This window comes from Crocodylus siamensis, chromosome 5, assembly GCF_052110815.1.
Source record: "Crocodylus siamensis isolate JL-2025a chromosome 5, ASM5211081v1, whole genome shotgun sequence".
In the NCBI taxonomy this organism is placed as follows: domain Eukaryota; kingdom Metazoa; phylum Chordata; order Crocodylia; family Crocodylidae; genus Crocodylus; species Crocodylus siamensis.
Window position 1 is genome coordinate 127,629,696 of NC_143399.1, and position 27,092 is coordinate 127,656,787.

General features: G+C 41.5%; 1 protein-coding gene across 14 annotated transcripts in view; it reads right to left on the reverse strand.

The window, feature by feature from the left end:
- The window catches only part of ARPP21 (cAMP regulated phosphoprotein 21), a 268,867-nt gene that overhangs the window by 1,047 nt on the left and 240,728 nt on the right, over positions 1-27,092 (reverse strand). For all 14 annotated transcript variants that reach the window (XM_090050296.1, XM_090050299.1, XM_090050301.1 and 11 more), the window contains one exon: positions 511-662. In XM_090050296.1, the coding sequence (XP_089906422.1) occupies positions 511-662 (152 nt within the window). The remainder of the gene's footprint in view (positions 1-510; positions 663-27,092) is intronic.

The window sequence follows — 27,092 nt, forward strand, 5'->3', positions numbered from 1 at the left end:
AGGTTAGAATGTTTTTGATACTCTGAATTCCTATCTGAAATCTCAGAATTTATCTTACAAATCATGTGCCCTTAGCAATACTAATATTGTGTGGCATCCTAGGGCACCCTCAAAAGGATATCATAACACCCTGGCTGAGAGTGACTGGTATAACCAGTGTGTTTAACCAGAGCATATCATTTTATTCTATTCAGAACTACTCCTGTTTTCTGGACTCTACTGTGGCTTAGAGATGAGTTGAGGACATATCAATGGATTCCCTGAGCTGCAAAGTGTATGTTAGACTGCTTAACTTAAAATGACCGGATGCTCCTTCCTGGCCTTGAAAGGGGTATTTCACTTGGTCAGGCCAGGTAAGAAATGTAAACAATTCCCAAACAGCCCTTCTTCCCCACAATCTTTGAAGAAAGACTAAAGGAAATGGAGAATCAAGCTGTAAGGCATTTTGTCGCACCTTACGCAAAATATGCCTTTTCAGGGAAAGGAATTCCTTACAGCTCTGGTAAGTACCTGATAAGAAGACATGGCTGGATACTGAACCATCATGCCTTGCACCTGATTTCCCTGTTGATTATTCATCAGGTTCTGACTTTGGGGAGGTTGCTGCATTCCCATGAGTCCTTGGAACCCTTGTTGCTGATTAGGCAAGACAGGCTGATAACCTGGAAGACACAATCATTTTCAATGAGAACTGTAGCTTATAGAAGAAAAGTCAGACCTGCACCCCATGCTGCTATACTAATCAAACAGCTGTTCTGTTTCCAGAGGACTGCTACCAAAAATAAAAATCTAACTGGATTTAGTGCTCAGTCAAGTGGGTGAGTAGGCAGCCCTGGAAGGTAAAAATCTGTATTTAGTCATAACACAGAGGCATTGTTGGCAATGCGCAAACTTCCTTATGTCCTTCAATCCTAAGCAAGAGCCAACCTCAAAGGACACTTAATTAACACCATGACATTCAATGTAGGATCCTGCATGGATACCCAATGGTAGTTACTTTTGGCCGCTTACCATTACCAGCTTAGAATAAAACTCCTGGTCCAGTGAAGTCAACAGCAACATTCTCACGTACTCCAAGGGTGCCAGGAGTTTGCCATGAATGTTTCTCTCAGGTAATTTGCCTGGCTTGAGAAGGTGAAGTTTCATTGTTCTTTTTTCTTATTTGCCCCCTAACTCACCGAATCTCAGACAAAGTGTGAAGATACCAGCAGAAGTGCAAATGGGAAAAAAAAGCACATGCTAAACCCACACATGCCTCCTTTTGAGGTTCTTCATTATAAGGTTGCCTTTCATTTATGGCTAGTGCACACTAATGCCTGTATTTGTCCAGGGAGCTTCTGCAGTGCCTCAAGAGGAGAATTTAAAGCCAGTCATTATCCAGCTCTTCACTTCACTCCAGTGTACAACTGATTAAGATAACAGCACAGACAGATGAAAAGTAATGGCTTGCTTTGAATTACTATCAGCTATTACAACATTATAGGTTTGGATGTTTTTAATTGATGTGCTCCTTTTGAAATGTGTGAATAAATCAGAGTTTATTCTCACTAGTGGGGAAGAAGGAGCCATTTTTTTTCTGAAGAGGCATGAGCTAAAGGCCAAGGGATTTGAAATGAGCAGCCAGTGGGCCAAGGTGGCATGGAAAGGAGAAGAAAGTGTGATTAATGGCAGTGATAGGAAATATAACTTGCCAAGGTTTTGGTCTGAGCATATTTTTTTCCTAAAGATACATTTTGTCCCCTAGTCTCTCTGCTTTTTAACATTGCACTATCAAGTTTGTGGTGATGTTCTCAGAACAAGCATACTTCAGGCCAGAAAAGTTATTACAACTAGCATCTATTCTGTTATTTCCCATGTGAAAGTGAGTGTCACATCTGATCAATTTATATTTATGAATACAATGTATAGTTCAATATACTCTTTGAATGGGAAATCATCACCTGGACATTTCTTGATTACATAAAGAACTATCAAATTATGAATGTCACTGTTTGTTTATACCAAACCATTGTGAAATGATAGCTACCATCTCAAATATTATACAGGAGAAATGTATGGTACCTCTGGTCAGTATTTTTGGCATACTTCACATTAAAGATGTCTTTTTAATATACATGAGATTAGTATCCCCACTTAACCTGATAAAAAGAATTAATTCACTGAGTGACAAGTTAACTTGGCTGGAACATCCTGTCTCTCTAAAATTATTACACATTCAAATGTGCTGATTGTTTATACAGAAACCTGGTGTCAGCATATTGTCCAGTCCTGTAAATTACTGCATCAGAAACATAAAACCTTCAAACTGAGTTTACAGTAATAGTCTACAGTAGGAATGGGAAAGGGAATGCAGAAGTTGGAGATGAGGGAGGCATGTGATGCATCTATTTATGGTAACTGATTTAGGTAGCAACTCTGCTGACTAAGGGTACTTTTGTTTCTTCCAGCCCTGCTTTACAGTGAGGTGTGGTGGAGGGTCATACTGTTTTCTTACTGTTGTGTCACTATGGCTCTGGCACAATGGGTCAAACTCTCATTTTGAACTAAGCTCTCTTCAGACACTTCTGACAATGCAAAATGGTTTCAATGTGAACAGGACTACAGTATATACTAATTTTTGACACCCTGTTACATTAATGGAAGATAGAAAAGGGATCTTAACGTAAATGACATTCTGGCCCAATGTATATTGGAGCATCTTAGCCTGCAAGGAAACTAAAGCATGTCAAATGAGCTTTAGTTAAAGTGACCCCGCCACAATTTTTCAGAGTGGGGAAGATGATGCACGTGACATTCTAGGTGCTTTAATTAGAGCAGCTCTTGGAACGTCTCTAATTAAAGCACCTTCCTACCCCCTCACACACACTCTTAGAACACATGTATAAATGCCTTAAGAGTCTTAGTTTAGTCATTACTAATCCTTAAATTCAGGCAAAGTTGGCACAGTCCAGCCCTAAATTAACAGTGAACTCATTGCTTCCGTCATCATTATTATTCTCTAGGAAGTGTTGGCACTGGATTTATGACCAAGATACCTTGCTCTGGGAGGACCCAAACCCTCAGACTGATGACTTCTTCCATTCGATAGTAGGCAAACTTTACTAATACATAGTGATAGGAGATAAGAATAATGCAAACAAAGCAAACAACTGTCCCCCTCCCTCCCAATTCTAATTATCTACCAGTTCCTAAAGCTTCACAAGGAAAATGGTATGCCTGGCCAGTATGCAAACTACCCCATGGTTTTTGTTTGAATGTCAGATGGCAGCAGTTAGGGGAAAAATCAATTAAAAAAAATCAAAAAATCAGAGTTTTAAATTTTTTTTGGTTAAGACGCTTCTAAAAAAACAATTAAATTGTATATAGTTTAATTTTAGATACGTTCACACAAAGATATCATGGAATAGGGATTATAACTACTAATTGTAAACTATTTGAGATGAATATATTCATGTAACCTTTTTAGAAAAGTTTTCTAAATAGGTCACAACAGGCCATGGACCATATTAGGGGCCCAATCTTCTGGGGTTCACAGAGGCTCCTCTATATATTAGTAAAGATTAAAGAAAACCACTCTACCCTATGGGACTCAGTGCTCAGTCTACAAGTTCCCTTTAAGCATTTCTGTGATGCTTAGTTTGAGTTCTGAAACTGTGGATTTGTATCTCCAGAGACATCCTTGTTAACAGCAGTATATGGAGATGAGAGATAACGGACCTGATTACCTAGCCCTCTTGTCTCTCTGCAACTTTGTGTCAGGCCCTTATCTCTGTAAAAGTGCAAAGTTTCAAGAAGTTAAATGAATAAAGACCATCGGACAATAAGAATGAACATTTTGTAGAAAACAATAATTAAATTGAAGCTTCCTGACCAGTGAATAAATAGTGATTTAAATCAATTTGATTTAAACCAAATCCTCCCTGTCAGCAGCCTTCGAGGTAGGGAGTCAAGGCCCACCTCCCTCCACCCATGGACTGGGTGAGAGAGGTTGGTGGTGTACCCTCTATTCATGGTGGCCTTGGGTTCTATCTCTGGGGCACCGCCCTGCTGCTCTGAAATCCCTCCTTTTTTCCTCTGATTACTCTTCATTCCTGGGTACCATTGATTAGTTTCCATATGGTCATCATATTGTCCATGTTCTGTCCTGTCAGCATATTCCTTTGTTTTCACAAACCCATCACATGTTTACATCTTAATCAGTCATTTACTGGCACCTTAATTTGGGCATTTCCAGCCTCTGAATTTGGTCATTTCATCAAAACTAGAAATCCCAGGGGCTTTACAGCTGGTCACTGTGACCTGATGCAAACTTGTATTGTTATGAGTTTTCAGGGAACAGTGTTTTGCATATTGTTAATTTCCTTAGTCTGTCTGCTGGCTTCAGACACAATGGGCCTTGAAGGCTGACATCATGAAACTTTGTCACAAACAGGTTTTTAGAGACCAATAAATTCTTGCCATTCCCCTGGACCAAATGCATATCTACTCTGCCTGCAAGCCAATTCCTAAAAGCAAATCTCTAAATATCATTTTCTAGCCATCAGGAATTGCACTGGCTCCTACACTCTACTTGTAGGATAAGTGTAGATGATTGGGGCCTATCCTATTCCAAAACGTATTTGGAAGGGCTAAATTGTGCCCCTGATATTCATACACAACTTCTGTTGATGCTAGTGGGAGTTATTTGTATGAACTAAGGGGAAAATGTCATATTTACATTTGTTTCCTTTAAACAAGTAATCTCTTCTCCACTACCTCTTGGAAAGCCTTTAGTTTATGAGGGCATAAGGAGTGACATATTAACAAAATTTGGCTTTGGAACCAATCACTAATTTCAAATTTGGCTAGAGAGTTTCTGCTAATTATCACCACAGAAAGGATATTGCACAATTTTTTTACTGTGACTCAACAGTTCAGCAAGAGAGATGCTACCTCTACGTTCATACAGGCTTGTCTTTCAGAAATATTACCATATTTACTCAAATCCAAGATGAGTTTTTTCCCCCCATTCAACATGCAGGGAGAGCCCTTCATTTTGTGTCCAAGTCCAGGGGTGGGGTGATGCTAGTCCCACCCTGGGCTTGGAGTTAGAGCCGTAGCCACAACCCTGCCCCTTAGCTGCCTCCCCCTGGCCATCTCTACCTCCCTGCTGCCTGCTTCCCCCTGCCTCTGCTCTGTGCTGCCTCTGCCCCATCTTCCCTCCCACCATATTTCCCACTTCACCTGGAGCTCTTGCTCCTGCCTGGGTTGGCAGCAGCAGTGCCAGTGGTGGTCCTGGGGCTCAGGTCAGAGCTGAGGCTGCTGCAGTTGCTCTTGCTGGGCCAGGCAGGGACCAGGGCAATCATGCTTCATACCTCAGGCCAGAGCAGAGCCAGAGTTGGAGCCAGAACTGTAACTAGGAGTGGCACCAGAGAGGGAAGCCAGTAACTAGAGGGGAAGGGGTGGAAGCAGAGAGAAAGATGTGGCAGGGAGGCTCACATACTAGGGGATGGTGGTCGCAGGGCAGGTACTGGGCATGAATCATGGGGGTCAGGAGGTAGCAGGGCAGAAGGCCAGGGGGGAAGTAACAGGGGAGGCAGGTGCCAGAGGCACAGGCACCAGGAGAGACTAGTACTGTGGGAGGGGGAATTTATAGGCGGGGGCAGGAAGCAGGGGGACAAGAGGCAGAAGTCAGTCTGCCACTTGCACCCCCACCTGCCCCCTGCCACTGCTTGCTTTCCTGCCATCACTTTCCCTGTTGCAGCTGTGGTGGGGAGGTGGGGGGCAAATTTAAGATGATCCTCCAGTAATTAGATTCTATATTATAACACATTTATAAATTTTCCTTGTATCGAATCTAATTATTGGGAGGACATCTTAAGTTCAAAGTCATCTTGGATTTGGGTAAATGCAATAAGTTTTATACCATATAACAGTGATTCTTAACCAGGGTGCCTCAACTGAGGTGTCTTAGGGGTTTTGCAACACAAGGTGCCATGTAGTGGCAGCCAGGTAAAACTGCCCCATATGTAAAGCTGTAGTACACATGTACTCTCTCTGCGTTATGGAGGGCTAGCTTGGGCTACAGCTTTTTCTGGTCCAGCCCCTCCATGCTCCTGTAAGAAACAGAGGCATGCAAGACAGTTCTACTTGCCCTCCCTGTCCCCATCCCCTCCTCCCCCTCCCTCCAACACACACACACACACATTTTTGTGGCCAGGGCCAAGCTGGGAAAAGATGGAGCATGAGCTCACTCTCCTGCTTGCTTTAGGTTCATCAGAGCCCTAATGCAAAAGGAATGCATGCATATTCCATAGCCCTTCCCTATAGGTCTGGGTGTGCAGAAGGCACATGGGACAGTTTTATCTGGAGGTAGGAGGATGTGTTGAAGAGCTCTGAGGTAAATTTAGCACAGTGGTTCTTAACTGGGGGATGCCACCACATTCAGAAAAGTCATGGAGAACCATTGCCCCTGGCTTAAGCCAGTTGACTCAGGAGACCTAGGTTCTTTTCTCGGCCCAGCAAAGGACATCTTCTCCAACCCTGAAGAAGTCATTTCATTTTTCTGTGTCTTAGTCCTCCACCAGTAAAATGGAAGTAATTTTTTTCCCACCATTCCCAGGAGGAATTAATATGAGTATTTTTCAGGTGATCAGATACTTTGCTGTGGTTATGAACACCCTAAAATGCCATAGAGAGACAAGCTTATATGGAAACCAATAATGTCATTCATGTAAATTGCTGGTGTTACCAATTCTGAATATGTTTCTTATCCCCTTCTTTTAAATTTATTTCACACTGTTTGGCAAAAGCTCAAGGAGCAAAAGTTATGGCCTCATGTCACACTGAATATCTACTTTGAATTCTCAAAGGCAACAACCCTGTGGTGGATAACTACTAAATACTACTACTACTATTTTGGCCTGGTAGTTTTGAAGGGTATTAAACTGTAAGGGTACCTATACATGCTTCGGCATCCTTCATGTTACATATATTCAGCATCCCTGTGCTTCAAAATGGTGACGGGGTGCTTTAATTAAAGATCATTGAAGCATGGGGTGCTGAATACATGAGACACTGTGGACATTTTAATCAGAGCAGCTCTCGCAGCTGCTCTGAGCAAAGCATCCCCTGTTCCCCTGTGCCTTGGAGTAAGTGTGAGGATGCTATACGTTTGTATTTTGTAAGTGTAGAATATGATCCTTCAGTGTAGGCATGGAAGAAGAAACCCAGAGGACTCGATCATAAATGGAGAATGGGGTTTTTCATTGTATTGGCAATAAAAAATATAATTGTTCCAAGAAGGCAAGGTAGAATTGAGAGCCATGAACTCATAGGGTGAAAGACAGCTAATTTCTGTTTGCCATATACATGGTATTGAGAAGTTCCATGTGATGGTGACTAAGAGATCATATATTGGTAGTACATCTTCCATGCTCTTTTGGCACCATGGCATGTAAGTCATCTCAACTTGAGCCCTTTACATCCATTCATTACATGTATATTTCAGTATAAATCGCTTGTCAATCTGGCTAATATTCATCTTCATATAAATTAGTTCTTTAGCAAAACTGACATGATATAGCTTCAGCCTAGAGCTTCCTGCACAAAAATGTTAACATGAGAAAGTAACTAGTTGAGAGTTTCCCCTTAAGGCTTCAAATGCATGTCACCTTTGTGCCACCATAAAATATTTTATGGCAGCACAAAACCTGAGCGAACAGATGTCTTAGCCCTTTGTTGTGCCACAATGCCCAAATTGGTGAGCGTGATTTGGATTCATAGTTTGTGCTGCCTTTTCATAGCTCACATCTGTCCATGAATGGTGGGAAAGCATGGGCAGTCATAAGCTGTCCATGCTCTCTAGTTGCCCTACGTAAGCACTCCCAGGGTGCCAGGGGCCTAATCCCATGTGCCCCAGAGCTTGCATTTCTCACTGCTGGGTCCTAGATCAGGGAGTGGTCTGCAAATGGGTAAGGGTGCAGTCAGGGTGCTCTGTATGCATCATCCTATTATAGAATGACCAGGTAGCCTATGGTATAAAGGAAAGGGAAAAGAATGTGGAGAATTTCAATTGAGAGAATTCATTTATTTCAGTGAGATCATGGAACAACATCATTCTAGTAAATCTGTTTCTTGAGGGCATGAAATATCATAAATTGCTATTCTCCTATGCTATTTATGCTGCTCACACTCAGCAGTTTCAATTTTTCCACATTATTGGCATGTGATTTTTAGTTTTAAATGAAAATGAAAAAGGTACAGGATTAGGCAACAGGGTCACAAATTGCTTGTGCTACATGACAGTTGTGTTTCTGGTTAGGGTGGAGCATATTCAAACTGGATGGGTGCCAGGAAATCAAGAAAGAACAGGAAGTACAACCATGCTTTCTGCAGCAATAGTTTTCTTCATACTTGCTTCATTCGTGCTCATTAGCTTTCATACTACATAAAGTGTAATCTTTAAAAGCCTCTTTACTGTCCCCTGAGAACATACATACGTGGGTTATTTTCTAATGGCAGTACACATCAGATAAACCATCCTATTACTGCAAGCTCCAGGGCCTCTTTACTGCAATTATATCATCCTGCTCCATGTTATCTCTGCTACAAAGGAGGATTTTTTAAAATCAGGGCAAACATGAGAGACACTGTTAAACAACCAGAGGAATGAACCATGCTCAGAATTTCAATGAATGCCTCAGAGGGAAAATGAGCCCTGGGTTGCTGTCTAAATGAAAGAAGCCGTCATATTATCAAGGTAATTCTTTGAACCTTTATGGCCTGTATCACTGTGCTGCCACTCAGATAACTTAAACATCCCAAAGGGAAAGGGACTACATGACAAGCCCACAAATGTTTTAATTTCTTAATGAGGCTATGGAGCTCAAAAGGTACGTCACCCAGAACTGTAATTAAAGCCCATTTTCGGTGCTCTGTTGCTCTTAGCTTATATCCTTCATGAGTACTATGTCCATGTTTAGAAGTACTCTTTTCATTACCCCTGGACTCTGATTTGAGGCAAAGATCAGCAAGGTAACTTTATAAATATGCCTGGACCATATTTAGCCTTTACATAATGGGGATTTTTAACTGACAAGGTCAACCTGTAGACCATGCTTTACTTTCACTACTTGAACAGATTTTTAAGGTCTCTCACATTTAAGTAATGCTGTTTGTAACAGGGTCTCCATTGAGGCCCTGTTGCTAAGGTAATGTGGGCAGCTGGAAGTAATTACCCTGCGGTGGGGTGGGCCCTGGCCCTTAAGGAGCCAATGGTGACCAGACTCAGGGGATAAGAAGAAGAGAAGGAGAAGGAGGGAGGCCTTTGGGCAACACAAGAAAAGAGGAAGCGAAGCAGCGAGAGCGAGGCTCTGGAAAGAAGGATCAGGGAGAGGAAAGCTCAGGACCCAACCCAGTTTGAACTTACCCGGAGGCTACCAGGACGATGGGAGTGCTGGGAGAAGGGGAGCCGAGCTGCAGGCTGTAGCCCCAGCTAGCGTGAAGAACCGGGTTGACTACATAAAGTTGACAGGACAGTGGGAGTGACGACTCCTGCCCTGCCCCTAGGAAAGGGGAGGAAACACCAAGGACAGAGAGGGCCAGCCTGGCCTGGAAGGAGCTGCGGAGTCTATATGCCAGCTCTGCTGAGAAAAGCCGCAGGCGGCGACTGTAACAAGCCGCTAATTGAATAATTATTGGCAATGACAGGACTGAAGGTGGCCGTAACAAACTGCTAATAGGTTAAGTAGCGAGATATGGTGTGGCATCCATTTATTGTATCATTACAACAGGGCTGGCCAAGAGGCTGGAGACCCCAAGATTAATCTGTTGGACTGTGATCTCCCACAAGGGGAGTTTCCTGTGAGCAACTGAGAGCCAGTGAATAAAAGCACTAAAAAGTAGATTTTATTCAGCGTGGTACTTCCTACGGGTACTTCCTTTTATAATAACCACTTCTTCCCTATTTCATTTCTTTAAGGTCCAAGTCGTGACAGGAGGGAATTACGAGGATAGAGGGGGTACTTGATGGACCCGCTGACACTGTTCATGTAAATGTATACATTTACAGTGTTTTATGTAAAGTAATTTCAGCACTTACCCACCCTATTGCTGCAACAATGAATTCTTAGTGCTACTAGAGCTGAGTCTTTGTAATGTAAAACCCAGGACATTACCAAAGAACAGGTATCTTGGCAACTCACTGAAACTGCTCAGAGAAATGAATCTTCAGAGAAGTTCAACAGGAAACCTGATGGAAATGCATTCTCCTTTTTCTTTAGATATGACTGAAGATAGCAGAGCCTCTGGAAGGTAAAATTCACAGATCCCTGACACATTCATTTAAAGGTGTAATGGGATCTGATCCGTGATCTCAACAACCACGCAGCTTTCCATGCCTCATATGTATGGTGGGATGCACACTTTTGACATTGGAGATCAGATCCTAGTCATACCTTTTCTATTTTCCAGTGCAGGGGGAGCCTGGGATCAGTTGATTTTGACCCCAGCTCCCAGGGCCAGTTCAAAATTCTGGTACAGTCCCTGGCCAGAAGCAACAATCAGTTAATTGTCAGCTTCAGTCCTAACCTGTTATAAGTTCAATTAATACATCACACAAACTAGCCATAACAATGTCCTACATTTTATGTAGCGACAAAAATGGTCTATATGTTAATCATGGCATAATATAGGGCATTTTTACACGTGCTGTAGGAGGTGCAGGGGGCACTTTAATTAGTGAACCACACTGTGCTGAAAAATGGCAGTGGGGAGCTTTAAACTAAAGCTCATTAAACCAGCTTTAGTTCAAAGGGCCCCACCACCATTTTTCAGTGTGGGGGAGGTTGATGCACATGATGTAGAAGGCTGCTGGAGCGCATTAATTTCTGTGCTCCAGCAGATTCGATTAATTGAGTCTGCTCCAACATGCTGGATTTCCAGTACAATGGAGCTGGTTCCCTGTACGGCTATAGGAGCCTATAATGTGTAGAGGGTACCTTAGACTACCATTCTATACCCCTCCCTCCTCCCCCCACCACATCACTCCCTCTGAGTCTGCTTTTTTCAAGAATTAAAAATAAATTACAGGAATGTAACTTTTACTAAGTTGTCAGGTTTATCATTCTTTTTCCTTCTGCTAACTGTAGTCTACTAGTTAGTAGGCAGCCACTGCCAATTATTCTGCCAACAATACCTGTCTAAAATACACAGAGAAATCCACAAGATGGTCAATTATCTGTCTTGAGAAACAGGATCACCTGTTCTGTTTTTTCTGGGGGGTTATGTCTGATATCCCTGCCAGTGCCACCACATCATCACAAAGACATTCCTGAGAACTTGATTAGAGATATGCAATTGGACACACTTGGTCATCACAGGTAATAGCCAGAACTGGAATATTTCTGAGGAGCAGCTGAGCAGCTGACCATAGCTCATATCAGAAAAAAAAAAAGGGGGTGGGAGGGCGAGGGAAATCCAGGGTGATTATTTTATAACAAAAAGGAAATATATTCTATTTTATCAGTAACTAGGGAGGATTCTAAACAGTGACATGATTTTAAAATATATAACTGTACAACTATAACATAATTTGCACCCAAAAGTATTAAAGGTATTGCCAGAAGAGCTGTCTCATCCTTTTATGTTGATTTTTAACAAATATTGAAATACCAGGAATCATAGAAAAATAGAACTAGAAGGACTCCTGTTCACATTACATTTATGGTGCAATTACCATGTTTACTTAAATATACAATGGTTCTGAATATAACATGAGCCCCCATAATTAGATTATATATAGGGAAAATTTATAAACATTATAATTTTTCAGGTATAGATCTAATTATTGGAGATTTGCCTTGAATTTGTCCCCCTCCCACTGTTACAGCAAGGAAAATAAATCTGGGGGTTCAGGTAGCTTGTCCTCTGCCCCCACCACCTCCACCACTTCCCCCAGCAGCCCCTTTTCCTGCCTCCTTACCATCAGAACCTGCTCTCCCTAAGCACATGGAAATGAGAAGCAAAACTGAAAACACTGACCTTGAAATAAACCATGCCTGTAGAAATTTGCCTATAGGCTTGGTTCATCCACAATTGATGCATTTTACTTTTGAAACCACTTCAAATTTTAGCACAGGCACCCTACAGATACACTTTTAAACAGCACTTTTGTACCTACTTATAGATAGCACAAACTATGAGTGATATTAGTCCAAAACGAAAGGCTTATGATTTACCATATAGTTCACTGGGCTGGCCCAGGAGCAACAACAGCATTTCAAGCCATGGTGACCCCATAGCTTAGCACTCCTCAGCATGTGTGTGTACTCCAGATACTGCCTCCCCCACAAAGTATCCATGCACTAATTAGCCCACATTCATGACTGGAAATGGGTGTTCTTGTCATGAGTTCTGGGATCCTCCAAAATGTATTTACAGATGAGGCACAGCTCTCCCTCATGGAGGGTGGGGCCACATTAATCACATATAGCAGATTAAGAGACGGGGTGATAGAGAGATTCTGGGTGAACTGCTTGGGGCTGGTGTTTGCCAGACATTTAAGGCTGGTGAAGAAACAGGAATCATCAGAAATGGGAAAGAAAGGCACAGCTCAGCTGCGGGAATGAAGAGGAAGTTGCAATGTATTCAGTGTAGTAGCTTACTTTGACTTGAAGAAGAGTTGGACTGAGCACTATGAAGTACTACCATGTGGCTTGCATTAACCTATCCATTCATACGTTTGCCTAATGTGGGCCATGTACTTCTCGGCTAAGATCAAGTGTAGGGAGTGTCTGAACCTCAAGACCTCCAGGTGTAGGCCTGCAAGTAGGATGCCTGCCAATGGAATTGGGAGTATCTGAACTCCTGAGCTGAAAAGTTTGGGATGGAGGGTGCTTGCTGGTGGTAGCACCACACATGGTTTTGAATGATTGAGTCCTACTCGACTGATAAGGATGTGAATTTGATTTGGCTAAGTTTAACCTGGAACATGAAAAGGTTTCCAAAAAAAAAGGGCCCCCCACATATTTGAGTAAATATGGTAATGTGTTAATTATTGCATTAATGAGCAGGGTCTTACAAGTGCACCCAATTTACAATAAAATGGGTAACAATCCATAAAAATGTTTGAAATGTAATACAAAACATTTTACTGCTTTTGGCAGGCCAACAGTCAGCTGACTGCACTGGTTCAAGGGCTGGTTCAAATTTCCTGCACGGTCCTGGGACCAGAGCTGACAAGCAGCTGGTTATCCAGTTTACCAAGGGCTGTCTCAGCAGCTAATCAGCTGACTGTCAGCCCCAGCCCAATTTGCTGCTGCAAAGGAAGACTGGGATCATGATCCCAGGCTCCCCCTGCACTTGCTAGTAGTAATGGCATAATTAGGAGCTGTATGACATGCATGGACTGGCAGGCAGCATGACTGTTGGGATCATGGATTGATCCCATCGTGCCATTCAATGAATGTGTATGGGGGCTAAAGGGTCATCAAGAGGTATCTAGTCTAATCCCCAGAAGGACAAATTTAAGAGGACTGTTTAAAGGAAAAAAAAAAAAAAGATTCTGTCAGTATTTATGAAAGTTAGTCTTTAAGTTAGTTGCTGAGAAATATTTATTCTCTAAGGACACTTGTACACATGACAAAATTGCCCTTTAAACTGCTTAAGTGCCCCCTTTTACCATTTTAATGGTGTTAACATTTACACCTGCAGCGGCATATTTCATTTTAATTTCATTACACTGTACAAATGTGGTGGTGTACGTTGCTTTAATGATGTAAACCTGGAGGATCGAGAGACCTTGAGGCAAACTGTGATGAGAGTACAAAGGTACAACGGGTCCCCACTAAATAATCCTAGCCATCCAGGATGGGCTGGACTCGATGATCTTCCAAGGTCCCTTCCAGCCCCAATGTCTATGAAATCTATGAAATGACTTTATTACATAGCAAAGTAAAACACATCCAATGTATTTTAGTTTGCTATGTAACAAACGAATTGCAGCGAAACATCCGAACAAGGTGGTGGGGACTGTGCACGGGGTGCTGGAAGCCCAGGCATGCTTGGGGAAGCTTGGGTTTGGCAAGCTTCCAGCTCCCAGTGCACTGTCCCTGCCACCTTCTCTGGCTGCCAGCACACCCAGCTGCCCTCCAGCCACCTTCCCACATTGCCCCAGTGGCATGCCAGCCCATTCCTGGGTGGTCCCAGGTGACAGGCACAGTCCAAGGGGCACTGGAAAACCACCAAGCCTGAGCTTCCCTAAGTACACCTGGGCTTCCAGCACCCTGTGGTTCATTGGATGGGGCCAGGTGCTGCCTGCGAGCTGGGGCAGCACCTGCCCACTAGCATCCCGCCTGGGTGGCCCTGGGGGGTGCCACCAACATGGTGTGAAGCCCTGCCCTCCCACCCCCCAGCTCAGGGCTTGCTGGCAGTTTGCTTCCTGTCCACGGGAGAGGCAGGCAGGCTCTGGGGAAAACAAAAGAACTGGGCCCCTCACTGCTTTTTTTTTTTTTCTGGTAGAGCCCACCCATGGCCAGGGTGAGGGCTGAGCTGCCAGTGGGCTGCCACTGTTCTATAACAATGACGTAAGTCCCTAAATTGAAACAGTGGGTTTTTAATTGGTGGGGTTTTAATTGTGTTAGTTTAAAACCCTCCATTTCAATTTAGGGAGAACAAACCTCCATCATGTGTATAAGCAGCCTAAGGTGCCACCCTCCCCTATTTTCTATCTGACTTCAGGTTTAAATGGCCAACCACCTCAGTGGCTAAATGAGATGGTAACAGATTATTTAGATCAGGGGTGTGAAAGATATGGGCCTTTCATCATATTTGGCCCATGGTGTCCCATCAACCAGCTCTTAGCGATACCTTTGAGTCCCAGGGTTGACCCACACATCGCACATGGCACAAGTTGGACTGGCCCTGCCTGCAGAGACTAGGACATGCATCACATGGCACTCAGTCTAGCAAGCCCAGGACCCATGCTGCACACAGTACTTACTCCAGTCAGCCCAAGACCTACACTGCATGTGGAGCCTGTTCCACCACCCCATGGGGCAGGGGTTCACGGGCCTGATTTGACCAGTGGACTGGTCCCACACAACTTATCCAGCCTGCAGGGCTAGATGACTTTGACATCCCTGATTTAGCCTGTCTGATCCTTGGCAAAACCATGGGAAGTCTGATGTGGGATACAAGCATGAAGAACAGGTCTTATTCTTTTTTCTTCTTTTTTTTAAGGAGATTAAAAAGATGGTTAAGTAAAATGTACTGTTGATATATACTTAGAGTTCTGTAAGACATCTGATTTAATTCTACATGACATTCTAATAAATATTAGCACTATATAAAATCAGTGTAGCTCATATTAAATGGATTCAAAGCTAGCTAACTCAGGGATCTCAAAAAGTAATTTTACATGAGGAATCATCCTAGGGGTTTTTACTAGGGTCATGTATGGATATATTTTTAGCTAATAGTATTCTAAGTCTTTATCAATACAATTATATAAAATGATGTTAAAATTAGCACATGATGGGGACAGGTCAGTTACACAGACTGGATTAGCTTGTTTGGGTAAGGCAGGATCATTTGAGCAATGTGTATATTAATATGCCTGAATGCGATGTTGTACATCTAGGAACAGAGAATATAGGTCACCCTTATGAGAAAGAAGACAGTGTCCTTGAACAGGACTGAAAATGTCACAGCAAATAACTGAATATGAACTCTCAGGGCAATGATGTAGTGAAGAGGAAGGAACATGATCCTTGAAAGCATAAGCAAGGGAATATTAAATTGTGAGTACGGAGGTGGTATTACCTCTGGACTCAGCTTTAGTGAAACCAACAATGCAATACTTAAATGAGTACACTTTCAAAAGGATGTTGGAAAGCTGGAAAGAGTTCAGAAAAGAGCTAAGGCCAGAAAACATTCCTTATAATGAGAGACTTAAAAATCTCAATCTATTTAATTAATCCAAGTTAAGATATGACTTGATCACGTATTATGCTTACTTAGACAAGTGGCTGATAGGGTGTGGCACTACTGTAACAGAAAAAGGCATACTGAGAGCCTATGGTTGGAGGTTGTAGCTAGATTAATTCAGACAGGAAGTAAGGTTCACATTTTTAATAGAACATATCATTAATGCTTGGAACAGCATACGTATAGATGAGCTGCATTTTCTATCACTTGAAATTTTTAAATCAAGGCCTAATATCTTTCTAAAAATATTTTCTAGATCAAACATACATTATGAACTTGATGAAAATATTACTGGCTGAAGCTGGACTAAATGTTCTTAGTGGTCCCTCCCACTTTTAACAATCTATGACTATATGAAAATACATGTTGGGCCACATTGCTTTACTCGCTTCCAATGCAAAAAACCACTTCTGGGTGAAACTAGCTGGGTGACTTTCTAGGTTACTGGGAAGTCTACATCTCTAGGTGATTCAGAGCATGGATTTGAATACAGGTCTCTTAACATTTAGCAGTGTGTGGCAGGGCACCTTTAGGTACCTGCCACTTTAAGGGCAGAGGCATATAAAAGTTGCAGTTTTCTCCTGCCAGGGGAGGCAGAAACATCGCCTACCTGAGTTACAGCAGGAACAACTTTGGAGGTAAGGGAAGGAGCTTGTGGGAATGGTTTGGAGGCTCCTGGTCCTGGGCATGACTTAAAATTGCACCCTGCTGTGGAAGGGTGGTCTGGTGGGACTCCTGGTGGTGTGGGAGTCCACAGAAACTGCCAGGCCAGTTACCTCTCTGGTGAATGGCAAGGAGGGGCACCTTAACCCCAGCCCCCATCTTTGGGTGGGTTTTGGAGACAGCTGGGGGAGTAGTGGAGCCAGGTATGCTTATGTGTAGGCGCCTGAGCCTAGCAGGGATATGAGGTCCCGGCGACCCCAAAGTGGGTAGTGTGGAGAGCACTGGGAGGCCCCACACCAGAGTAGGGCTGAGGTTGGAGTAGGCCTGAAGGACAGCCCAAGGGATGCGCTGAGTAGGGATGAATAAATTTGAAGGACAGTTCAAGGGCCGGTCCTGTGAGAAGTTGTGCCCAGTGAGGGGTTTGGGGCAGAATTAGCTCAGGGTTTGGCATAAGGATGGACCATATAGAGTAGGGGAACTCGTGGGAACTGAAGGTTCTGTGTGGCAAGGCCAGTATGATAGTAGCGAAGCCTGATGGCCTAACAGGGGCCACTCAAGGAGGAGCGTAGCAGTGCTGTGTGATCTGGTAATAGGCAGCATGCCAGAGGCCCCAGTGAGAGAGAGGCAGAGTGGAAGAGGCCTCCTATGAGAGGGGAGGTAGTGTGAATGTGTGTGGAGCCCAACTTTGGACTCAGTTTACTCCAATGTCAGACCAGGAGTAATGTTAACCTGGATGCCATCTGAGGCATGGGCTGCGGTGTAGGGGAGGAATGGAGCCACAGATAGTGCCCTCTCACACTGAGGCATGTAATGAGCAGTCTTCCATATTTACCATGTGTTTGTAGGAACAGCAAAGTCATGGGAGGCGAGACCAGGCAGATTGCCCCATAGTGGCAGGTGAGGAGGCTGACATAAGACCTGGCCCCAAGAGATGCCCTCTGTCACACAGTGTTATTTAAATTACCAGAAAGAGGATTCCACTGGTTTGGATGCTCTCAGTCCTTTCCTACCAAAGGACTCTAGCATTCTACCTCCTAGGTGAAAGTGTCCCAAATAGCAGACTACAGTATCATTCGCAGGCTACAGTATCATTTGCATTTTCTCTCTCCATGGCCCAATGATTATTTAAGTGTTTTAAATATCTAACCCCTGGCCTTGATTAAAAATTCCTGGAAATGGAAAAAGACTATTTTTTTTGAGTTGAATAAAACATTTTGTTTGACCACAGCAAAGTTGTTTTGATTTCCTAAATATTCTGAAGAAAATAGATTTTGGTTCTGCCACTGGACAAAAAAAAAGTAACTCACAAAGTCCTAGTCACTAAACTGTAACAGACATATACTTTAAAGACTATTCTTTCAGTTGAAAAGACACAACAACAATTATAAGTCTTACCATCTAAATACAGTAAATAGTTATCTCAGCAACAGGACCATGATGTAACAAAACACATGCACTATAGTATATGAATTAGGTCACAAAAAGTTTCATATTCATACTGTGTCCCTTGAGGAGTTATGAGCGGTAACCATACACATGGCCCAATTTGGAACTTGATAATTATTAACTGATCAAAGAGATTTCAGAATATGTTTCTGAGATATCCTGTGTAGGGCAATGAGGAAAGAAACTAAGTAGTCTACTTATAGCTCTAAAAAACCCTGCTCACAAGCAAGGCATTCCTAGAAAAACAAATGATTTATATACTGCTCACTTGAAACGAGTGCTGCAGAGTACTGCTCCCACATATTCAGTAAGTACAGACAGTCAAAAAGCCTGAGGCTGAATTAATTCAATCTTTGCAGGTTAGTGTAAGTTGTATAGATTGAACCGATAAACAAGTGAACAGACATCCACTTTCAATTCTGGAAATGCAGCCACATGCCTGCAGTGACCCAGGTCAGAAGCCAGAGGGAGCTAGAGCACACCTCCCTGCTTGCCTGGACCAAACAGCTTGGGCCCAGGCTAGCCCACCCATCCTACAAGGAGGGGGGAGAGGGTTGTGGGAGAAGTACAAAACATCCTGGGATGCTGGGAGACTGTGAGTTAACTTGAATCTGGAGGAGATCTGGGACAGAAGTTCAATAAACTGACTTAACCTAAATCAGTTAAGTCTGATAACTACATCCATCCAGGTTTCTCTTAACCTGGTTTTGGCCATTTTGAAAGCAGTTTATGTGCACTGAACTTCTGTTGTGTTACAGATTTGAACCAGTTTTTGATTCCGTATACTGGTTTATGCATAACTTCTGTTTCTTATGATCAGAGTGACTACACACTTCACCATGTTATGTATTACAGTTTGTTGCTTTTTGGGAACAATTTCCTCCTCGGTGCAGTCAGTCAGTAGTTGGGTAGGTGATCCTATTCAAAATCCATCTAATAAAACCATTAAAAAAAATATAACCTCATTGTACTAAGTTATCTAAAGTCTGAAACAGTGAAGATGTTCTAATTACCATCTCCCTGATGGTGTGTCATTTTCAGTATGCGTCTGAAAGCTTAAACTGCACCTTCAGGAGCTGGAGTCTAATATGCCCTGTGAACAATTCTGTAGTTTAATCTTAGATATAAAATCCAGGGAAGCCTTTCAAATATGCTGCAAACCAAACCTGCTAAAACTGATCACTCTGCTCCTACTGTGTCTGCCTTCTCTCTGTATTAAACTTTATTTTGTGACCAGATATGGCATTCAAGCTTTTTGTTTAACTCCAGAGTGTAAACTGGACACTTGGAAAGCTCCCAGAACCTATGTGTAGTGGTTGGAGGCTAAAAAAATCAACCTTCCGACATATAATGGCATGCTGTTACCTTTCTTTCTTTGGATTTCATAAACACAGGGAAACTGCCTATACCTGAAAGCAAGGGGTCTTAACAACAATGAAACAGTAGGGATGTTACCCTGAAGTATCTCTCTCTCTCTCTCTCTCTTCCCCTCCCCGCCCCCCCAGACCGTAAACACAGCACCAATATCAGTTCCACAGTTTCCCCTCCCCTAAAAACCCTGGTTCTCAATGGTCCCTGAAGCCCTACCACATAGATATCATATACAGTTATATTTTTCCAAGGAAAAGTATCTTTTATCTTAAATGGCACTGGATCCTTGAAGCTTGGTTTGCTGGAAGAAGTGTGGAGATTTTGTTAAACTTTTTTTTAGAAAAATCTATATGACTAATAACATCAGTTCTTTCAAATTTTGACAGGTCAGAATACTGTTTAGCTGATGGCACTCTCATTGTTACAGTGAAAATATGAACAGTTATAAATAGTCCTAAACTAATTACTATGACAGCAATTTAAGATCCCTTTGCAGAGCTGCAGGAATAAAACTGCGTGACTTCAAACATGGATTGATTCTACATAGTCATTGTTAGCATCTCAGTTCCTTTTAACTGGAAAGTAGCTTTTCTATATTAAAAACACATGCAAGCTTCCTGAACCTGGTGTTATTCAACTAGCAACATATTTGTTAGCAGACCTGCAGAAAAATGACCACATTCAGCTACATTTAAGGAGCTGAACAAGAGACTCTGTATGCATCAGAGTGAATAAGAAGCTGAAAGATTTATCATCACAGTGAAATGCTAGAGGATAGCTTGTTTTCCCCCTCATCTTTCTGCCTCTGGCTAATGGAGCTCTTTCTAACAGAAAATCAATAGCACAAAACATGATATTATAACTCTTCCAGACTTGGAAGAGGACTAAGAAGAAATCAAATTCTGATGCTGGTTCCAATTTTGCATCCTCTCAAAACAGCCCATTTATTAAGTTTGGTAAAAAGCTACCAAATGAAAATTTCTAGACTTTCTGGGGATAAAGAAAATGTTCTGTGAATAACAAGTATGAAAATACCAGACACAGCTAGCTAGGGTTGCTCCTTAACACTGGATTTTACTTCTCTGGTTGAATTGCCCCCACTATCTCCCACTCCCTTCCCTTAAAGAAAGCAATATAAAAAGCTGCTTTCACCTGCAATGCAACCTCAGAAATTGGAAATGGCCCAACAGCTGGAAGCACAGAGGATTCAAACAGTTGCATCATAGGCCACCCAAAAACAGAACTGCCAGCTGGGTGTTGCCAACTCTCCTATCAAGGAAATGGGAGGTAGAAAAAGGGGGTGGGGAATGTAATAAATATAACTAACCAAGCCCTTCATTTAAAGAGACATGCCCACATGTAATCAACTGCAGGATTGGGACTTTATGAGACTAATTTTTATTCTTGCTTCCAATATGTACTGGAATGAGACACATGTACAAAGAGCTTGGAATGTTTTGTACCCAGACTTTCTTCCAATAATAGCAGTAGCAGGAGTGAATAGCTACATCTCTGCAGTAGAAAGTCTTTTGTTGTGGTAGTTTGGTTTCTGCCAATAAGTAATGCAGAAAACAACATTTCATAGCACACATGAATTTCATATCTTCTAGCAGACTTGTACATCAACCAAAAGAAACACCCACTCAGTTTTCTTTGATGAATAATCCTTTTGTCCCTTAGAAATTCCAACTGCAGGAAACAAGTGCCACCAAGAACTCTGCAGTTAAAAAATATTCAGTCTCCTATGGGGGAGAAATGTACTTTCACTTACTCAAGTGGTAAGACATTGTATCTTTAATAATGTAACAATCTTAAGACATCTCTCCCCACAAAAGGCTCTGTACCAGATTTAGACCTTTCTGTGTCATCTTAGTGACCTCCTTTAGGACAAACATGCAAAATCCTGTCTGCTATGAAAGAATGTTTATGATTCATGAAAGCTGGAAACATATGCATCGATCCACTTACACCTTAAGATAATTGCTTTAGAACTCAGTGCTCTCCACTTCTAAATAAAAGCAAATACACAGGAAAGACATGATTAAGGGCTTTCATTACACAGTAAATAAAAAACACATATTGTAACATCTTTTGAGACTAAAATTTTAATTAAGGTAGGTTGGCATTTCAGCTTTCTTTTTCCAAGGGAACAGCATGTAAGGTCAAACAAAAAGCTTATGTGATGAAATTGCATGAAAGATAGCTCCTAGGAGACCTGGCATTATTAACAAGAACATGAAGAAGGGCACAGTTGAACAGTTTAAAGATAAAAGATTGCATTTGGTTTACCTTGCCATCAGACTGGAGAACCTGAGAGAGCTGTTATTTCACAAAAATGTATATGAATAGGCATCAAAAGGGGTTTAAATGGATACACATGTAAGGATTCAAGGCTGGGGAAACAGTCTTTTTAAAATACAGGCCTCTTCTTTTATTTCTATATACAAAAGATTTTCCAATTCTAGGGACAGCTTTAAGAATAATTTGGTATTACAAAATGGCTTGCTGTGGAAAAGAAACCTTGTTCTTGCTGTGAACCCAGTGGCACATGATTATGTTGCACTCAATTACTAACTTTATCATTCTTCAGATATTCTTGTACATTTCAAGACATTTATTTTTTGTTTCTATTTTTCCTAAAGATTAAAAACTTTATTTACTATTCTCTCTGAAGATAAATCCTTGGTCAGACAGGAGCATCCTTCAGACAGGATGTAACCCAAAGCTTCTGTATGATTCAGAAAAGAAACTTCTATTTTTAAGAACAAATCCTTTTATCTCACTTCAGTAAAAATATAGAGAGAACAGCCAGCTGCAAGCAAAAATAATTGCAATACCATAATGCAGGGTTCCATTACAGCAGTATAATTCCGGTAAAGCAGCTGATCTAGGATTTTGGCACTTACCCAAAGCCCTGAGCTTGACATAAATGCATTAACCCAGACGAAGCATGTGCAGCTGCTTTTGGTAATCTGAAGCCCTTGAATTTTATTAGAGACAAAAAAGTCACCCAGCTAGTGAATGACACAGGTGAACCAAAGAAGGGAAAGGGGGAGGAAAGCCATCTAGAGTATTGTGTGCAATTTTGGGCTCCATATTTAAAAAGGACATGGAGAAGGTATGCAGGGCCCAGAGGCAGGCGACAAAAATAATAAAAGGCTTGGAAGGCAAACCATATGAGTGGAGGTTGAAAGAAATAGGTATGTTCCGCTTGTGGAAAAGGCACTTAAGAAGGGACATGATAGCTGTTTTCAAATACCTCAAGGGCTGCCATAAAGAAGGGGTAAAACACCTTTTCTCTCTTGCTGCAGAGAGTAGGATATGGGCCAATGGCTGGAAGTTGCAGCAAAGCAGGTTTATATTGGATATCAGGAAAAGCTTTTTCACTTAGAATACAGAGACAGCAGAAAAGACTGTGTAGTTTTGCTAGGATGGTTTGGATAGGGAGAATCCTACCTCAGGCAGTAGGGACTAGATAACCTCTGGATATCCCGTCCAACCATACTTCTTTATGATTCTATGACTGTATGCCACTGAACTAACTGAAATCACTGCACCTTATGGGCAGACCATGACTTTGAGGAAATGGTCTTTTGAAGATTGGTCCTGGGTGGGAGAATGAGTAAAAAATGAAATTAGGGTAAGGAACTTGCACGTTTTGGCCCTAATTCCCAATTCAATAATAAGTAGATCCCAACAGTAAACTGAGCTCCAGACACAGAAGCAGGAGTTGGCTTGCCTGGATGTCACTGCAGGACCTCAGACAGACAGACAGACACAAGCTTTCATGAGCCAGCATCCAGATTAATGGATTGCTGATTTCTATGGATTACAGTGAATTGGCTTTGTATCCCCAAAAAGGGTGACGAATTTATCTTTTCCCATACTACTTCTAGAGCCTAAATTCAGAATAGTTTCAAACCCACTTTCAATACTCAAAATTATTTGCTGACATAATGCTGTTTGGATGACTAACTAGTTGATAACTGTGTGCTATTGGGCAGCTAGAGGTCAAAGTGATAGTGTCCTCCAAAATAACTGCAGGTGCAAAAAACAGGCCTTTTTATTTAAAAAAAGAAAGCCATACAGTATATACACTTCATAAACAAACTACCAGTGAATTATTTTCTTTTATTACTTAAGATCTGTATTATTGTAGAATAACTTAGCTCTCTCACCTCCCTGAAGTAACAGCAGGTAACAAACTGTCAAGCCATCGTTTATTAAATATTTGATTAATATTATCCCTCTGGTAGTGCCTAAAGGCACTGTTAGAAATTGGGTTCCCACTCTATGAGGCACTGTACAAACACCTTGGACAAGTTGTTGCCATGACTCCTCTCATGATCATGCTTATACTTTCTGTATAGACATGATCAACTAGGTTGGAGGTAGGAGTGGATGCATAGACTGATGAAGTGAATGCCCTAGGTTGGTAAATCAGTGAGAGCCGGGACTTGAGCACAGATTCCTTGCGGATGTTGTCACTGTGTCCAGTTTGCTAGACTAGAGAGCTATCTTGCTCACTACAGTCATACTTTTAAAAAAATAAATGATTAAACAGGCAAGTTGCCTTCCACAGTGGAATTACTTAGATGGCTGAGAGAGGGCAAAAGCTCAATATGCTGATGCCATCTGCACATTTTCTAAGCTATTCTTTCTTTGGAGAATTTTGACTGGGCTCTGTAAATGAGCGGAAGTTTTCACTGTACTGGTAACGTATTGGCTAGGGGAGAACTCTGTAAATCACTGCTAACTAGTGCAAATTCTCTCTAATGACAGGCACTTTCAGGTCAAGCTTTGTTTTGCAGCCCAACTACAGGGAGATAGTTTTATAAATGGGACACCAACTGTGCTACAAATAGCATTCACAGCAAAAGCATGGCCAAAACTTCATTAAATTCTTTCTCACCAGAGCTTCTAAACATATAAAGGGAGAAGGATATGATCCTGAATAACTGAACGTAAAAACCTTTTTGAAATAGATGTGAACTATAGGCAATGTCCCATGAATAGCTAGCGCTACACAGATGCAGGAGACATATTGACATCAACAGGGCTCCAGCCATGCACAGGGGCTGCAGCATACAGCCAAGTGGAGAACTTTATCCTTTAGTTTGCCACCCATGCAGGTTCTGATCCCCAAACTACTGGAGTCAATAGGAATCTTCAGTTAATTTCAGGTGGCTTTGAGTCAATCAGTGCTGCAAGCTGCAGAGCACTCTGGCCCTGGTCTGGAAGAAGAACTTACTCTTAAGTCAAGCATATGAGTATACCTTGACCTCAGTGAAAATACCTATGCGCTTAATTGCTTGTTGTATCAGGGCTTGAGCTCATCATATGCAAGTTTGTCACACTTATGTATTACTTCAGAGATAATACTCTGGAAATCAACTAGGCAACTTCAACAGGAAGGTATCATGCTAGATAAACAAAAGAAAGCCCATATAAAATAGAACCAGGTTCTATATAACATAATTCAATTCTGTAACATGTATTCATGTTTCAAAATTTGCCTCTCATAAGTCTGTTAAGCTACCGCTTGGTCTCAATTTTAGAAAGTAAGGGGGGTGAATCACACACAAATACTGAGAGAGAGAGAGTGAAATTATAATAAAGAAGTTTTGTAGAAAGAACACAAAAGTTTAAAAACAACGGCAACATCAGAAGAGTCTGTCTCTCTGCACTTGGTGTGGGATAGGCCAAAGTGCTGTTAAGAAACTTCGCAGCTTAGTTCTGGAGGGAAAGCCTCAAGCCATTCTGGTTCCTAACTTAGCTTGTAAATGCTGCAATGGCTTTTGTATCTAGATATAATCGGCTATAAAACAGTTGTCAGTATACCAACCCTTTCATGTCTTTGAACCACAAAACACAAAGAACCTGCAGATTATTTATTTGCAGCACACAAAGTATCCTCTATTTTTAGGTCAATTTGATATTGTGTAAGTACAAACAGGGCCTGATTCTGCCACACACATTAGTTCACATGTAGTCTCATTTCAAATGGAGCTGCACATATTCAACATTACAACTGGGTACTGTTTTGCCAAAAAAAGGCAGATTCAGTGATACCAAAATATTTTCTGAATTAGTTTCTGGTTCACTGACTTGCTTGAGTCCAAACATGCAAAAACGAAACATCTGCAAGTCAAAACTTTCCATTGTGACATTTTAAAACCAAATATTTTTATTTTAAATTACTTTTTGTTTTGATGCTTATTTAATCTCATTTTAAAGTTTGCTTGAAAACAGTGAAAGACAAAACAGAACATATCAGGTTGACTTTTCAGTTCCCTGAAAAGTCGGTATGATTTTCCTTTCACATTGATCTGAAATGTTTGTTTTCTGATTCTTTTTGGATTTGCTAGCAAACCAAATACTCAGTTACCTGCGCAACTGTACTTAGAAATTTGGCAAAATCAGGGACCTAAATAAAAGCAGTTATGGACCTACACATCTAAATTTAATTGTCCAAGACAAATTGTATACCCATATAAATTAAATAAATAAATGCAAATGGAAATGAGGGCAGAACAAAAGTTTCCATGTAATCTTTTATTTCTTTTCCATGTTCAAACAGGTTTAGTGACACTTCCAAAGTGACAGGCTTCACAACTGTGAACTGGAGCTGGCTGTGTAGTCACAGGAAAAAAGAATAGATATGGCCTTGTCAGCACCACATTGTAAGCATCTTAAAAAGACACATCCTGATGCTTTGGTACTAGGTTAGAAAGAGACTGCTTTTAGAAGAGTAAGGATTGTTCAGTCCCTCTGTTCATTCCTAAAGCTCTTTGCTGAGCCTGCCAACAAGCCTGGTAATTACACAGACACCTGCTGTCTAGTAACTAGACAGAGAAGCTTAACCATAAAGAATCTGATCCAAACCCTAGTGAAACCAGTGGAAGCCTGACTTTTATGAACTGTGAATCAGGCCCACAATCAACAGATGTCAAAAACTGCAGCCAGTAGTGTGGGCTGGATTTGAACTGGTCATCTCCAAGTGAAAAGCTCCATCCCCTGTTATCAATCCCCAAGTCTTCATTGCATAATATATATTGGCCAGTTTTAAACTTTTCAACTGAATTCTCTTTCAATTCAAAAGAAATGGTAAAACTCTTGTGCAGCATACTATATAATAACATAAAGAGAAGCTGCCTAACCAAAGCTCCTTCTACAACTTGATTTCTGAAATAGATAAAATCTAGGGGACCAAGTCTGTTTACCCATGCAACTCCTTTTGCAGTCATCAGGACTTGAGCAAGTATAAACATAGGCAGAATTAATCCTTATGCATAGAAACAGATCAAACAAGGTTTTTTAAAATTAAGCACAAATTTTCTGAGGTTTGAAAGTTACAGTATTTGAGAAGGATTTGTTTTTCTGTCTTGCAGACATTGGACATTTCACATGAAGGCACTTTGCCTGTTTTGTTTGATTAGGTTAGTTTGAGTGGCAGAGATACAGCAACACATTTGTCTACAGTATCTACAGTGCAAGAGAGTAGGTTCATATGGTTAACGTGTGGCTATCAGAAAAAGTAAAGATGTATATGGAATCTTCAACCCGAAGCATATAAATACTCAACATTAGCAACAGGATACATTCCAACTACATTGTTAAATCAACAGTGTCTTGCATTCAGTTTT